Source organism: Myripristis murdjan, chromosome 20, assembly GCF_902150065.1.
Source record: "Myripristis murdjan chromosome 20, fMyrMur1.1, whole genome shotgun sequence".
NCBI lineage: Eukaryota > Metazoa > Chordata > Actinopteri > Holocentriformes > Holocentridae > Myripristis > Myripristis murdjan.
The window spans coordinates 12,991,770-13,006,473 of NC_043999.1; the positions used below are offsets into that span (position 1 = coordinate 12,991,770).

Genomic DNA, 14,704 nt, shown 5'->3' on the forward strand with positions numbered 1-14,704 from the left:
TCTTGTGCACTGGCACCGTTCCAGTATTTGTGGTGGGGTGGGGTGGAGTGGGAGCTATCTATCTTTAAGGATTTCAGACCAGCAGCACAGTACGTGACAACCATACAGTGCTGACTCCTTGGCAGCGCCGCTCCTCTGCCAAGCATGTGCCTGACGAGAGAAAATAAAAGGACCAAAGATCAGTGTTGAATCCAAAAAGGCAGTGGCACAAATTTCAAAAGCAGCGTGTGGGCAGGCAAACTATGGTGCTGATTAGAATTAGGCCAATAATAAATGCAATTCTGTAAATATTTGTAACTTGAAGCTTTCATAATGTAGGTGGAAGTGAAAACATATGCTATTTTTCTTGATGTTTTGCCATTTAGCTTTTCAACAAGTGTTCATATTTCCTCTGTTAGTAGTGTAGACAATGGTTTATAAAACTTACAGCATATCCACACCTCTTTTTCTGTGCATTTCAACAGCAGGAATCTATCACTTTTAATGCCAGTGAAACATATATAATAAAGCATACTGTACATCTATCTCCTAAACTGTCATTACACCAGTTATAGCACAGAGTTTACTCAAGGAGTCTGCTGAGAGCAGTAGGTGTAAATCACTGTTGTGTAATATGAAGATCAGCAACCTCCAACACTCGCTACACTATTAGCCCTGCAGCGGTCTTGTTGTGCGGCCTCTCTTCCGCTAGATGGCGACAAAACAGCAAACATAAACCAGGGAACATCATGTTCTTGATCTCAGCACCTCGTTACAGCATCACTTCTCTCCACCTTGTCAGGGACTAAAAGCTAAAAGCTGACACTAGCCTGGGGAGCACCACGGCAGTTGTTTGAAAGGTCAAGACTGCAGAATCATGCCCTGGCCGATGTAAAATGATATCTGACTCAAGATATTTGTATGTACTACAAACAATATTCCCTTGCTGTGGTTCTGGATATCAGCAGCCTGACTGACAGTTGTTGCAAACAGAGTGGCAGGGGGCTTCAGAGAGCGAGAAAAATCAGCAAAGACAATTTAGAGTTGTATAATAGTTCAGAAATAACCTGGCAACTCACCTGGCGTCTGTACCTGTACATTATATACAAATTCCATATATTATGTGAGGCTGAACTCCCTGAACTGCTGGGGGGTGTGGTGTCTCCTGTTGGTAGTAGGGTGGGTGTGTGTGTGGAGGCCGTCACATGACGCTGTATCTAGCTACTGTCATGCTGGTATAAATCCTCCTCCATATGTTGAGTCAGTCCTTTCTCCACGCAAGGCTGCCGTGTTTCTAAAAGTCCAGGCTACAAAGTAGCTGCGACTTACTCTTCAGTCATGACTGGTATGTAACAACACAGTGTGTTTGCTTGGGCACCACGTAGACATGTTTTAACAGAAAGTAGCTCTGTGTTGAGTGTGGCTACCTGCATGCGTGTATTCATCATTAGCTACTTTCCTAATTGCTTGCGGAAGTTGGAGTAGAGTTGTTAAAATGTACCGTTACAAATTTTGAACTTGTTTTGGAAGAGCTTGACGTTAAAAAGGAAAAGTAACAATGTGTCGTTATTTATTTATCGGTATTCCTGCTGTGTTGTGAAATTATAGCCTACAACTTGCAGTATTAGTACTTATCTTTCTGATTTGAGTCTAATTTGAATCACTGATATGTATTGGGTCCAGTAATTGTTGGTACTGTGTGCAGCAGCTTATACAGGACCGTGTCTCAGTCTTGTGTTTGCTGCCTCTGTCCCCAAAAACTTTAGTACATCAAGTAAAGTGTTGGGAGTAATGGCGACAACATGCTGCAGCCAGCCATGTCAGAAATATGATCACTATATATGGCAGCCAGACAATTCTGAGAGACTGTATAGTTGCTTGTCATTTGAGTGCCAAATAGCCTGTTTAGCTATGTACTTTAGTATGTAGTTTAGGGGCTGCTAGTCTTTTTCAGGTTAAGGACAAGGAGCTAGGTAAGTATTAACTCAGAGACCCCCACCTGATAAGAGATTATCTTATGAGTCCCCAATTAGTAAGAATTTGGTTGGTCTGTGCTATAGTTGGGGAGATTGAAACCTGACCGATATAGCCCCTCACACATTCTATCTTGGTGCTAAGATGCAATAAATGAAATAACTGCTGGATTAAATTAGCCCTCATTTTCCTGATTATCTTTTGGAACCGTCTCAAGGACTTATTGGACTTCCTGGACATGTTTGGGAACCACTGATCCATGCCATGATCACCCCACTACTTCATTTCCAGTTTTGCTTGTGGTGTGAGTTGTTACAATCCCTGAGAATCCTCCCCACAGCTGAGATGGAAGTGGGCGTGCACAGCCTGGTTATGTAATTGGAGTAGACTGTGAATTCACTGAGCCTGGGCTCTGATTGAAATAATAACCCTCTGTTTCGAACTTTATTCACCATGAATCTGATGATTCGTGCGGATATTACGGCTCTGGTTCTAGTAGCCAATTGAAATGGGGGCGTGTGAGAGAAAAAAAAAAGAGGGTGGTGTGTTGTGTACAGTTGGAGAACGTAAAGGCATCGGTACAGCACAACTTTTCCTGGCAACTCTGATGGGCAACAGTATGCAGTTGACTCAGCGTTTATGGCTTGACTCGTATAGAAACTTCTGCCTGTAAACATTTTAATGGATATTTTACCCTCAGTCTTACCTTCTTTACAGTTTCTTGGAGCTTAGCCTATTTACAATGCACTGAAAATCCGCCCCCCTGTAAAGCTTCAGTCCGTGCTTGCTTTAGTAAACTGTGTGCAGTTTGGTTTGTAGGGATAATTACCTAGCTGATTGGAAATGTGCTCTATGCTGCTGATATTGATAGTACAGCACTAAGGGAGTATTATACAATCCAAATGGGATTATATTGGCCCATAGGCTACAGTCACAACCTCCCCAGCTGCCTTGCTGATTTCATCATCTCAATTTATAGGTCTTCTCATAAGCAAGTCATTGTTCTGAAACAGGACTTGGCAGGTAACTGATAGATTTTCCTCTCTGGCATGAGAGCTGGTGGTATGGAGTAGGCACCACACTGCAAATAAAATCTTTTTCAGCAAGACAGTTCATCCTGTTCTGGGTGCTAAAATCGTACTTTCCTTAAAGGAAGTGAAAGATCTTCCAGTGGGGTCAGGTTTTATCACTTGTTTCAAAGAAGGTCAGTCTGTTTCAAGAATTTGAAGTGACAGTTTGAAACTTTTGGAGCAATCTGGCTTGATGTTGCCACTTATGGAAAAGTTATGGTCATCACATTGTCAGATGTTTTCACTTGTTTCTGACAACTTATAAAGGCAAAACACCTTTATCTCTTAAGCACTGCTAGAAAACAGCTATCAGCATTGTATGTTAAGGTTTTGGGACATTCTTTTTTGTGGCGTATTTTTCTTATTCCTGTAGATACCTTGCTAAAAGTAGACGACCTGTTGTCACATCGAGATATTGGCAGTGCAGCTAGAGTGGGGACAATAAAATAAAAATTTATTTAGCAGTAAATGTCAGGATTTGGTGTCAGTCCCACAGAATCAAATTTGAATTTGCCAGTTTGTATGGACATTTGGCAATCATACAAGGGTAGATCCATCTAGAAGAAGACCTTTCAGCTCAATGCACTGAAGCCTCAATAGACCTGAATGCATCAAAGGCGCAAGATGTTGCATTTTGAGTAAAGGATGCAACTATTTTTTTTTTTTTTCAACTGAAAGAACTCACTTTCATGATCACTTCCCATTGCTGTCTTTACCCACTTCCACCTATGTGTAATCAATGCAACAAGTACTGGCACGTTTTACGAGGGTTGTTGAAAGGCAGTCTCTCTGCCAGTCTTTGAAAAAGCTGACACTACAAGGCATGTTGAGGGAATATTGTAGACTGTTAAAGTAAATTACAACATGTCATTCCAAATTAAATTACAACATTAATTAAATTACAACATGTCATTCCAAAATAAACTCCTCAAATACATTATTTTCACAGATTCTTGATATATAATAAGATTATCCAAAGGTGTGATTTTGATTTCCTTTGATAACCTGAATCATTAATGTGTTTCTCTCTTCTACAGACCAGGCTTTTGTGACGTTGGCTACCAATGACAACTATGCAAGGGGAGCCATGGTTTTGGGCCAGTCCCTGCGCGCACACAGCACATCCAAGAAGCTGGTGGCCCTCATTGGTCCCCATGTGTCAGACCCCTGCCAGTAAGAAACCTTAACCTCCCAACAGTGGCACAACACTTCTGAATCACACCCAGTGCCATTCCTCTGTAGTCTTGTTTGCAGATATACTATTCCTGCTATTCATTCCAAACTAATGTGAACCGTTAGGTTGGTTCTGAAGAAGATCTATGACGAGGTGAGGTTGGTGGATGTGCTGGACAGTGGTGACACAGCTCACCTGGCGATGATGAAGAGGCCTGACCTGGGGGTCACCTTCACCAAACTCCACTGCTGGACGCTCACACATTACTCAAAATGTGTCTTCATGGACGCCGACACACTGGTGAGAAGATGGCACAGATTTAGATTGATTTCTTGTAGTTAAACAGCACGTTGCTCTTTGTTTTTATAAGAAAAAGCTGAAAATGGAGTAGGGCTTGGTGATGTGTCAGTGGATAGGAGGCTAGATATTGCCTGGGGTTTTGATATCTTTATGTTATGACACAAATATTGTTTTTTCCTGCTATTTTACACTAAAGGGATGCAATTTTCTTACTTATTAGACTGTGCTACTTGTTCTATCATTTTCCTCTACCTGTCTGGTCATTATAGCCACATTGATGATTGTTTTATCAACAAATTGTGTGTAAACAACTAATGAAATCACCAAAAGTCATCTCTAGAGGAGTCCACATCAAGGTATTCCATCAAAGATATTATATTTGGTGGGGTACCCTTTGTTGTGCTTTACACAATGCAACTAGATCACTGTGGGCATGTGTGTGTGTGTGTCTGTGTCTGTGTCTGTGTCTGTGTCTGTGTCTGTGTGTGTGTCTGTGTGTCTGTGTGTGTGTGTGTGTGTGTGTGTCTGTGTTTGTGTCTGTGTGTCTGTGTGTGTGTGTGTGTGTCTGTGTGTGTGTGTGTGTGTGTGTGTCTGTGTGTGTGTGTGTGTGTGTGTGTGTGTGTGTGTGTTTGTCTGTCTGTGTTTGTTGTCTGTGTCCTAGGTGGTTTCAAATATAGATGAGCTGTTTGACAAAGAAGAATTGTCAGCTGCTCCGGACCCTGGCTGGCCTGACTGCTTCAACTCCGGTGTGTTTGTTTTTCGTCCTTCTTTGGAGACCTATGGCAAACTTCTTCAGCATTGTACAGAGCACGGCAGCTTTGATGGTAAGCCAAGAGGACTAGATTGCATTTATATTTGACTTTTTTGTTGTTGTAGTTGTTTACATTCCTGCAGTGCTTGTTTTTCATGCTTCAGCTGACTCAGTGTACCTATTACTTGCTGTAAATTTTGGCTGCGTCAGATGACGGTTTTTACAGTGCATGACAAGAATGAGGGTTTATTATGTCTAGCACTGCTAATATTTGTGGTGTTTACCATTTGGTTGAGTTTGGATGCTAGCAGTCCTTTTCAGTCATATTCAAACATTTAGGGTTTGACCATAAGCTTTGAGTTCTTGGTAAAATGATTTAAAACCATGCATGTTTATCTTCCCTCTAAGTAAGGCCTTCATTGAGCTCAGTGCCTGGACACAAGGCTCTCCAGTCTCAGACCATCTAGCCCTACAGAGTTATTCTCAGGGGCTCTCTGGGGTGGGGTGGAGGTTAAATTTGAGAGGCCCTGTTTTGCACAGGGCACTGGTTGACATTCACCAACTCTTCCCCCAGAGACACAAGTGAATTGTGCTCCTCGTTTTGGCACCGTATCAGATTCTACAGAACACCTCTACTCAAATTTGGCTCTTTGGCGAATCAGTGGTGTGTACTTGTCAGGTGGGGCGCTGTGTTTTTTATGAACGTGTTCCACTTGTGCTCTGTGGCAAATCTGGTACCTTAGTATTATATTATTTTATTTTATTCATTTATGTTTTTGAGAGCTGAAGTCCCAACACTCTAAGTAACCACTGTGATTTTTTTCAAATGTTTTAAGGAATCTCGTAAACATTTGCCATGACAAAAACCTCATTGTTCCTATCCTTTTAAACACTTGGGCACTAAAGTACACAGCTGAGTCACTCTGTCAAGCTTCACACACTGTAACTTTTTAAATAACTAACTACACTGTTATAAAATAGTTTTTTACAAGCATTCAGGTAACAGCTCTTAGCTAATAGCAAAAGTGACTTTTCAGCACACATTACATGATACATTTATTGATAGAATTCAGTTTTCTCTTTTATGAGCTATCAGTTTCTTGCTTGCTTCAGATTGAACAAGACCTCTCTTGGAAAAAAGGGATTATGCAACTATTAGACTGCTTCATATAAAGCTGCAAGAAGACAATTCTTGAAAGTTTGTGATTCTTTATATCACAATTCTTTAGATCACAATTCATTTCAAGCTGCAGTCACTGAAGCTTTTTAAAATTACCCTGTTGTGATCCACATACTCTTCAAAATCATAGTCTTTCATTTGGTGCTGCAACCTCAAAGAATGTCACAGTCAACAAAGAAAACAATAAAAAAAAACACAACAAAACGACAACAACAACAACAAAATCTTGCTTTGGGCCCTCAAAAGCTTGGGTTTATTCTTGTTAGTGGCTGCGAACCTTTTGACAGGAAATTACAATAGAGCCGTTCTCCATCCTGATATGGCAAGAGATTCCATCATGGAGAGTTCATTGGAAAAACCAATTAGTCTGGTTAATAGTGGCACATGCTTTGAAGTGAAGACCAATACTGGCTGCCACAAGTGGCTGTTGGCAAGAATGTTGTGTGTCTGCCGTTATAATAGCTGAACTGCAGACAAAAGGCGGCACTGTCTCTTAGTTTTTCCAGTAAATAATACGCTTTGTCAATGAAAATTCATCTAATTGGTCATCGTGAGTTATATTTTTACATTCAGTATTAATATGATGCCAGTCTCTGTGTTCCTCAGAATTACTGTATAGTTGAATGACAAATTGATTGCCTGATGGTATGCTAATGGGTAAAGCTGTCTTATTTATAGCTGGGGCTGGTCTTTTCATGTGCACTAGGGTGTGAGTTGAAGGTCCTTTGACCTTTTAGCATTTCTGTTCTGGTCTACTATGAGGAAAGCATCATGTACATGCGGCAACAAATGCACACCTAGCTTTTTGTGCAGATCACAGATGATTTTAATAAAATTGTTGAGGAACGGAAAGGAGAGGAAAGGAAGACAACATTTTTTTTCGTGTGTGTGTGTATGTGTGTGTGTGTGTGTGTGTGTGTGTGTCTGTGCGTGGATGGACGGACCCAGAGGCGGTATCTCTGGATCTGCGGATCTAGTGTTGTGTGCTGCCAAGACAAACTGGCAGGGTTAGATGCACATTCTTGCTAAGCTATGCTCATCCCCTCAAAATGAAGATGCCTGGTCCCATATTAAGTTTTGAAAGGCCCGGGGGAGTTCCTGGGTTCAGACAAGCAGCAGTTATGGGCGTTATTTTAAACTGCAGCAGGCTGTGGTTTCACAGACTGTACAGCCCTGTACTTTGTAAGAGGTACGTGTGAAAGTTCCAATAAAAAAGCCACCTTCTAATCAATTCTTGTGTCAGTGTCAATCAAATATCTTATTACCATATGGCTAGCAGCTAGTGAATCTAATCAGAACATGAACAGTAAATTAACTCTTGTGTCATGAATTGGACCAACTTCAAAATTAATGCTGTGGTTTGAAACTGTTTAGATTAGGATAATTAATCCCAGATGTACCCAGAAGTTACAACAGTGACGTCCATTGAAAGAAGACATTGGTTCTTGACAACATCCTGGTATCTTTTCTGCTTTCATTTACATCACTCTCACGTACAGTTTGCCCTTAATTGCTTCAGTATTGCAGTGGCGATAGACAACATCACTAAAAGTCTTGCTTTTGACTCCACCATGTTGCCATACCCAGGCATTTGCTATGTGCAACTGAGCAATTGCACAATTTAGCTCTGTTGACCGAGTGAGGGTAATCAGGGTGAAACTCCAGTACACAACAGAGGAGCCACATTTACATGGTCAGCTATTCAGAGGCTTTGATACTACAACTTGTCCCAGGTTGACAAGTGTTGCTGAGCAGATTTTTGGATTTCGCTGGGCAGAATGTTGGAGTCCAGTGTGTAAACAGCAGGCAATCACGCTGTCAAATATCAGCGAGTGAATCCTCACCACTGTGGTGGATTACCTGCTATAACCCAGCCTTGCTATTTATACGCCTGGACCTCGCTACAACGCACCAATGTTTGATATCGCACCACCAGTGGAATGTAGGGGTCTTCGCACAAACTCAAACAAGCTAGACGAGTTCTGTACTGTACACCGTGTTTCCTTCAGCCTCTGTGCTGCCACAGTGATCACTATAAAACCTCTGCTGAGCTCCTTACATGCATGACCTTGTGTGGTGTATGTTAGAAATGTCTCTGGTAACCCCTTGCATGCTGTATGTGCTCTGTGGTGTGGGAAACATACTGTTCCGAGCTGAATGTACCTTGTGGGAAGTGAGATACTTGGATTTCAAATAAGCACAGTCATTTGTAAAACAAGGAGATCTAGCTCACTGTTCAGGATGTGTGAGAAAATTATTGTAATGGCTTGTCTGGGCTGATCTTGGCAGAATGCTGACTAATGTAAATGAGAGGCAGCAGCCACTAATTAATGTGGCTGTCATAGGTGTACACATCACCTGACTGCCACTCCCACTCATGTTGTCCTCTTCCAATGAAGCTCTCTAATATCTACCCATACACCTGTAAACTTGTCAAAACACTTAGTAAGTGAAGTGTGTTTTCATGCATACAATAGAGTTTGTCAGCATTACTCACTGGAATCTTGTAGGACTACAAGCTTCACTGCAGCCATTATGTCTAATTTAAATAATCCAGACTTGTATAAAATGGTACTTGTTGAGCCTCAAGGGAGTGAAAAATAGTCTTCATTCCAGTGCTTCTTGGAATAAATCGTCATCAAAATTATACCAAAAAAAATCCAAAGCACTTTCTTGGATGTACTGTATAGTAAAAACCCTTTATTGTACTGAACTACTGGTGCTAGTTGACTACCATTCATCAGGGTGACTGATGTCACTTAAAATAAAAAAAAAATAAGTGTCCTAGCCCAGAACAGTGCTTTGATTTTTTTTTTTTATTTATTTGTATCAAACAATCTAGACTTTGTTTAACACATTAAGTTAGGTGTGCCATCTGTAATGTAGATCATGATTGCATCATATTTGCTCTTATATAGCTGACATTTGTTGTGGTTGGTAGGCACAAATCAAACTGGGGTAAGATGCCAATTGGTTGGTTTTCATGTAATAATTTTTTTCATAATACTGACCTACATATGATTTTTTTTTTTATGGAACTACACTCTTGAAAGATGGACCTTGATAAGTCTGATGTTAATATACTATCATGAAATGTTTTGAACGAATTTAGTCATTTGGTGTGCAGTGACAGATTTTCTGTTTTGCAGGGGGAGACCAAGGTGTTTTGAATGGCTTCTTCAGTGACTGGGCAACAGCTGATATATCAAAACATCTCCCTTTCATCTACAACCTCAGCAGCATAGCCATCTACACTTACCTTCCAGCATTCAAGCAGTAAGTACACATCTGTTGCTCAAATTAAAATGGTGACAATAAACTTTCTGATATAGTTTACATAAAAGAATAATAATTTGATGTTTTTTTTAAATGCCTATTATGTTTTATTGTACAGTTCTTGGAGACAGTCAGTTATTGCTACTTGATTATGTCCGTGTAACTGAAATCTTGGGTATGGGATGCAGAGCCAAGGTGTAAGCGGATACACAGTCACATGAAAGTGTAGTCATGCCGTGACATGACATCAGGTTACAGGCGAGTCGAGCAGTAAGATCCCAGTAGCTGAAGCGGTGCCCTGTTGGAGCCTCCCCCACCAGGCCTCAGCTTTGGGTTGGATATCCACCCTGAGCTCCTAGCAGCTGATACCAAATCCCAAAAATAGAGCAGTTTATTTAAAGGTCTTTTATGCTTGCCATGGCCATCGGGACCAGTTATTGTGCACTTAAGAGTGTAACCCCCCACTCTCTTCCTCCCCACCCAACCACTCACACAGGCGGCCCTCATTAACAAGCTCCTGGGTTTGAGGGCTCAAATCGGCTAATAACTTTTCCTGGCAACAACAGCGAACTAGATGACAGGGATGAGATGCAAGAATTAATTTGCTGGTAGCTGTCAGCATAGGTAAAACTTAAGAGTTCTGGCATACACAACACAACACAACACAATCCAGCCCAGAGTGCCAGACATTTTGATTATTTGTGTATGCATGTAGTTTACCTTTACCAAGAATTGCATATCTGGAGGGACTGACTGGATAATTATGAGCTTGATGACAGTATGTAAATCCTTGATTGTATACAAAGCTGTTTGATGTCATCATCTGAAGACAAAGCCTATTCACATTTCCCCTACACTGCTTTAGTTAGTTTGGATGTGACTGATAATGGTTTTATTTGTTTGTTTGTTTTTTAACGCTCATATCAGTATTTTCATAATGGAGCTGTTAATAGCCAATGTTTTATGCAATTTGACTGTTTTTATCCTAATACATATATATATATATATATATATATATATATATATATATATATATATATATATATATATATATATATATATATTATTATTATTACTTTATAAGTCAAAGCACTCTGAAGGCTCTGTGCCAAAACATGTATTTTTCTAGTGTGATATGTGCCTAATACATAAGTGAAATGTGAGTATTTTGTCCTCCTTGGCTTAAATTTTGGATTTGCTACCTTTTCACATTTTTTAAGTATTAAGTGTTTCCCATATAACTGTATTTTTGTCATGCTGGAACAGGCCCTGAATTATTATTTAGATCATGATGTGGCACCGAAACTCTCTAGTGAAAAAATACTTTTGAAATTCCTCTAGCATTGCAGCTTTTTAAGGCAGAGTGGCCCATGTCACCAACTCAGGGATAGTCGAAAGTTATAAACAGCCTTTAAATGAGGAATTAATTCACAAAATCATCACTGAACAGTTTAAAAAATAATAAATGCATGATTTATAGACAATTGTGCTGTAATTATGGCAGAGCCTCCATATTGGCAGTGGACCAACACAAGTCTCAGTATGTGTTTCCTCTAGCAGTTTAAATTCCACCTGGCATTCACTTTGTTCACCATTTCAGATATGGTAGCAATGCCAAGGTGGTTCATTTCCTCGGGAAGACCAAGCCGTGGAGCTACACATTTGACCCCAAAGCCAAACGGATCAGAGGAGACGTGCAGGAGGCGGCCACACATCCTCCCTTCCTCCTGGAGTGGTGGACCCTGTACTGTAGCACTGTGGTGCCCATGCTGCACGAGCACTACGGAGACCAGCCTTTCCACTCCGGATGTGTGGAGGTGAATCAGCATCACATTTACTTTGGACCCTCAACGCCACTTTTCACACTGCAAGCCACTTGATTGATGGGTTGATCTATTCCGACAGGCTGTACACGGTGCAAGAAATTTTGAATGCATCTGTTTGCAGTTATAAAAAATTTTTGTATTCAAGTTTTTTTGTTTTTTTTTGCTGTGATATCACCATTCATGATGGTTTGTCATGGTGAGGGTTTAACACAGCTAGCAAGAAGTAATTGGGTACCTTGACTGAAAATAAACCACAGTAAAATCTTTAAAATAAATTCAGAATAGCCTTCACCAGTATCCAAAAACTAATATTGTTGTATTATTATTATTACACACACACACACACACACACACACACACACACACACACACACAAACAACAATTTTGTTTTACTCTTAATTTTTACTCAAAAGTAAATGCACACTATTACAGATCTGCAATAATGCAATACTAAAGAGTTGTCTTGCACAGATATCAGAAATTACAAGATACTCATTATTATGATGATTATCGGAGCTTTTTCTGGGGTTACATCCCCTTCTCCAGTAGATGTAGATGCAGCTACTCTCCAAGCACTGTTTTTAAAATGTCCATTCATGTCGTCTTTCAAATAGTTTGGAGAGAACACTGAAGCTTTGAAAGGCTATAATCACCTGCTCATCCATTTTGCCCTTGGCAGGTGTAACTATTATTCATGAAACAAAATGTCAGTGGTAGGGAAAGAGGCGAGCATGGAAGACTGATTGGCTGTTGACAGTCGCTGCCCATGTGGTCGAGCTGTGACGACCGTCTCACAGCTGACACACTTGTTGACTGTCCACACATGGGCTGAGTTTGCCTGGTTGTTCAGCTCTACAGGAAATGAATGGACATCTGGTGACTTGTTGATCATGTTGCTCGCAGTGTGAATGTGGGATATGTGTGGAATTATGCTTTTCCCTGGTAGGTACATCCATTAAATACATTTTTAATATATATATATATTGTTATTGTTATGAGTATTGATAATGCATCTTGTCTAATTGTCTTCCTATTCATCTGATAAAGTTCCAGTACAGTGACATGGTCATTTTTGAGAGAGGACAGGTATGGAGAAGAGGATTTGGATGTTATCGCTTACAGTTAATAACAGTTTGTCAGCGCGTTTTGTATCGCTATTGCTGCTTTTAGTTAATTGGAGTGGATCAGAGATTTTCTTGGCCATGGCTATGTGTTTGCTATTGGACAGCAGTTTGGAATAGTGTAACTTTGTTAATGCTGTGTTTGGATCATTGCTTTGAAACAGCAATGATTGTGAACGTTTTCTAAACTGTCTAAATCGTCTGTCTCCAGTTGCATTTCCTTCGCTGGCAGCTCTTGTACTGTGTTTTACCAGAGTGCGTCGTCTTTTTTTTTCCTGTGCAGGAGGAGATCCACTCATCACATGCACAAGCAGCCCCGCCCCCCTTGACTTCAGAGGAACGGAAGCAGAAATGGGAGCAAGGTCAGGCAGACTACATGGGAATGGACTCATTTGAAAATATCCAGAAAAAGCTTGATTCTTTCCTCGTTTAAAGACAGAATGAAGCATAATGTCAAAAGAGCACATGCAGTTTAATAAACTGACTCCCCAGCTCTTTCAAAACTCTAATGCAAGTTTAGTCCTTCATTTCCCATCAATTTGTCAACTAGAAATTGGTTGAGTTTCTCCCTTACCCACCACTACCCCCTCCCAACTCCAAAGACAGTGCTGTTTAAATGGGAAATGTAGTCACAACTCTGCAAACAGCCTCAGTCTTCTGTTGAAGTCTGTCTATCATTTAAGCCTGTCACTAGCATCTTTTGTGCTGCACTGTGAAGAAGGCAAGGCCAAACAAGATTTATAGTAACATGAAATTAATATTTTTTTGTACTCACATCAAACACTGTGCCAAATTCATAATATTTTTTCTATATCACTGCCCTTTTATAAAATCAAAATGGCAACATATCCAAGAGCTCTACAGATGAAGTGGGCCTCTTATGTCTGTGTGACTAAGCTTTGCATAGCACTTACATTTGTATTTTTTCTTTCTTTTTTACTATTCATTCAGTAGATGATAAAGTAGCATGTATAGCAGTCTTATGAACTTTAAACTTTTTGGTGAAGTTCTCAGAACTTGATTTCTTTTTTTCTTTTGAAATGAAACTAATAGCCTGTTTTTACATATATAAAATGTTTACAACATGTTTGTTTGTACTGAAAGCTGCCTACTATGGTTCCTGTTTCTTTCAACCATGATGGGTCTTCAGTCAGCCTTATCATACACTAAAACCTCAGTGCCTGGTAGAGACTCTGATGTCTCTTGCTCTCTCTCTCCAATCATCCTGTCCTATCTGCTCTTGACTAGCACTTCTTTCTACTGTCTTTACAATAAGGTGATTTAGCTTTTTAGCGCACTGCTGTTTTACTTGACCCGAATGTTGCCTGTACCACGGAGCCTTTCACCTGGAAAAAATAAACATCATCGAAAATGTTGAATTGACTGAAGTGTTTTTCATTCTTCATCACTGCTGATCATATTTGCAGTATCCACATTTGTGTGTCTCAATTTAGCCCTAATGACTTTATATGCTGGTATAATTAAACATCCTTAAAGTCTAATGCACTTGGTGAGTTGACAAGAGGCATTATGAAGTGCAATCACAAATTTAGCAGGGGCTTAATGTCAACATTTCCCATCCAGGACGGTGGGTAACAGATACTGTCACTGCAGATTAAAAATAGATGAAACTGTTATATTAACAAAATACTTTGACTAACAGCCAGTGGACGTCATTGGTAATGCATGATGCAATTATGATAGTTGGTGTTAGTTCTCTGCATTCAACACATGGATCTCCAGTACATTTTTCCCCACCTATTTTTTTATGTGAAAGCTTTTTACTGCCATCTTGTGGTCACCGCTTATACGTAACAAAATCACTAATGTAACACCATTCTGATTGCTGGAAAATATATACATTTATTGACGCCTGCTCCCTTTCTTTCATTTTTTTTTCTTGCATAGCCTTTCTGTGCGTGTACACTTTGTTTCCCTCTTCTCACTTGAGCAACACGCTTAATTTTGTGTGTATGCCTGTATTATAAACTATACTTTAATTTCCTCTCTCTTTTACCTCATCCTTGAAAAATATCGTATTAATACAGTCCT

At 40.1% G+C, this 14,704-nt stretch overlaps 1 protein-coding gene across 1 annotated transcript; it reads left to right on the forward strand.

The window, feature by feature from the left end:
- The first annotated feature begins 1,183 nt into the window (after positions 1-1,183).
- gyg1b (glycogenin 1b) lies at positions 1,184-14,031 on the forward strand. The gene is made up of 7 exons (XM_030079315.1): positions 1,184-1,324; positions 4,061-4,196; positions 4,323-4,497; positions 5,159-5,321; positions 9,578-9,704; positions 11,305-11,521; positions 12,936-14,031. Exons 1-7 carry the CDS (start codon positions 1,318-1,320, stop codon positions 13,083-13,085), a joined length of 975 nt encoding a protein of 324 aa, XP_029935175.1. The 5' UTR covers positions 1,184-1,317; the 3' UTR covers positions 13,086-14,031.
- The last annotated feature ends 673 nt before the right edge of the window (positions 14,032-14,704 follow it).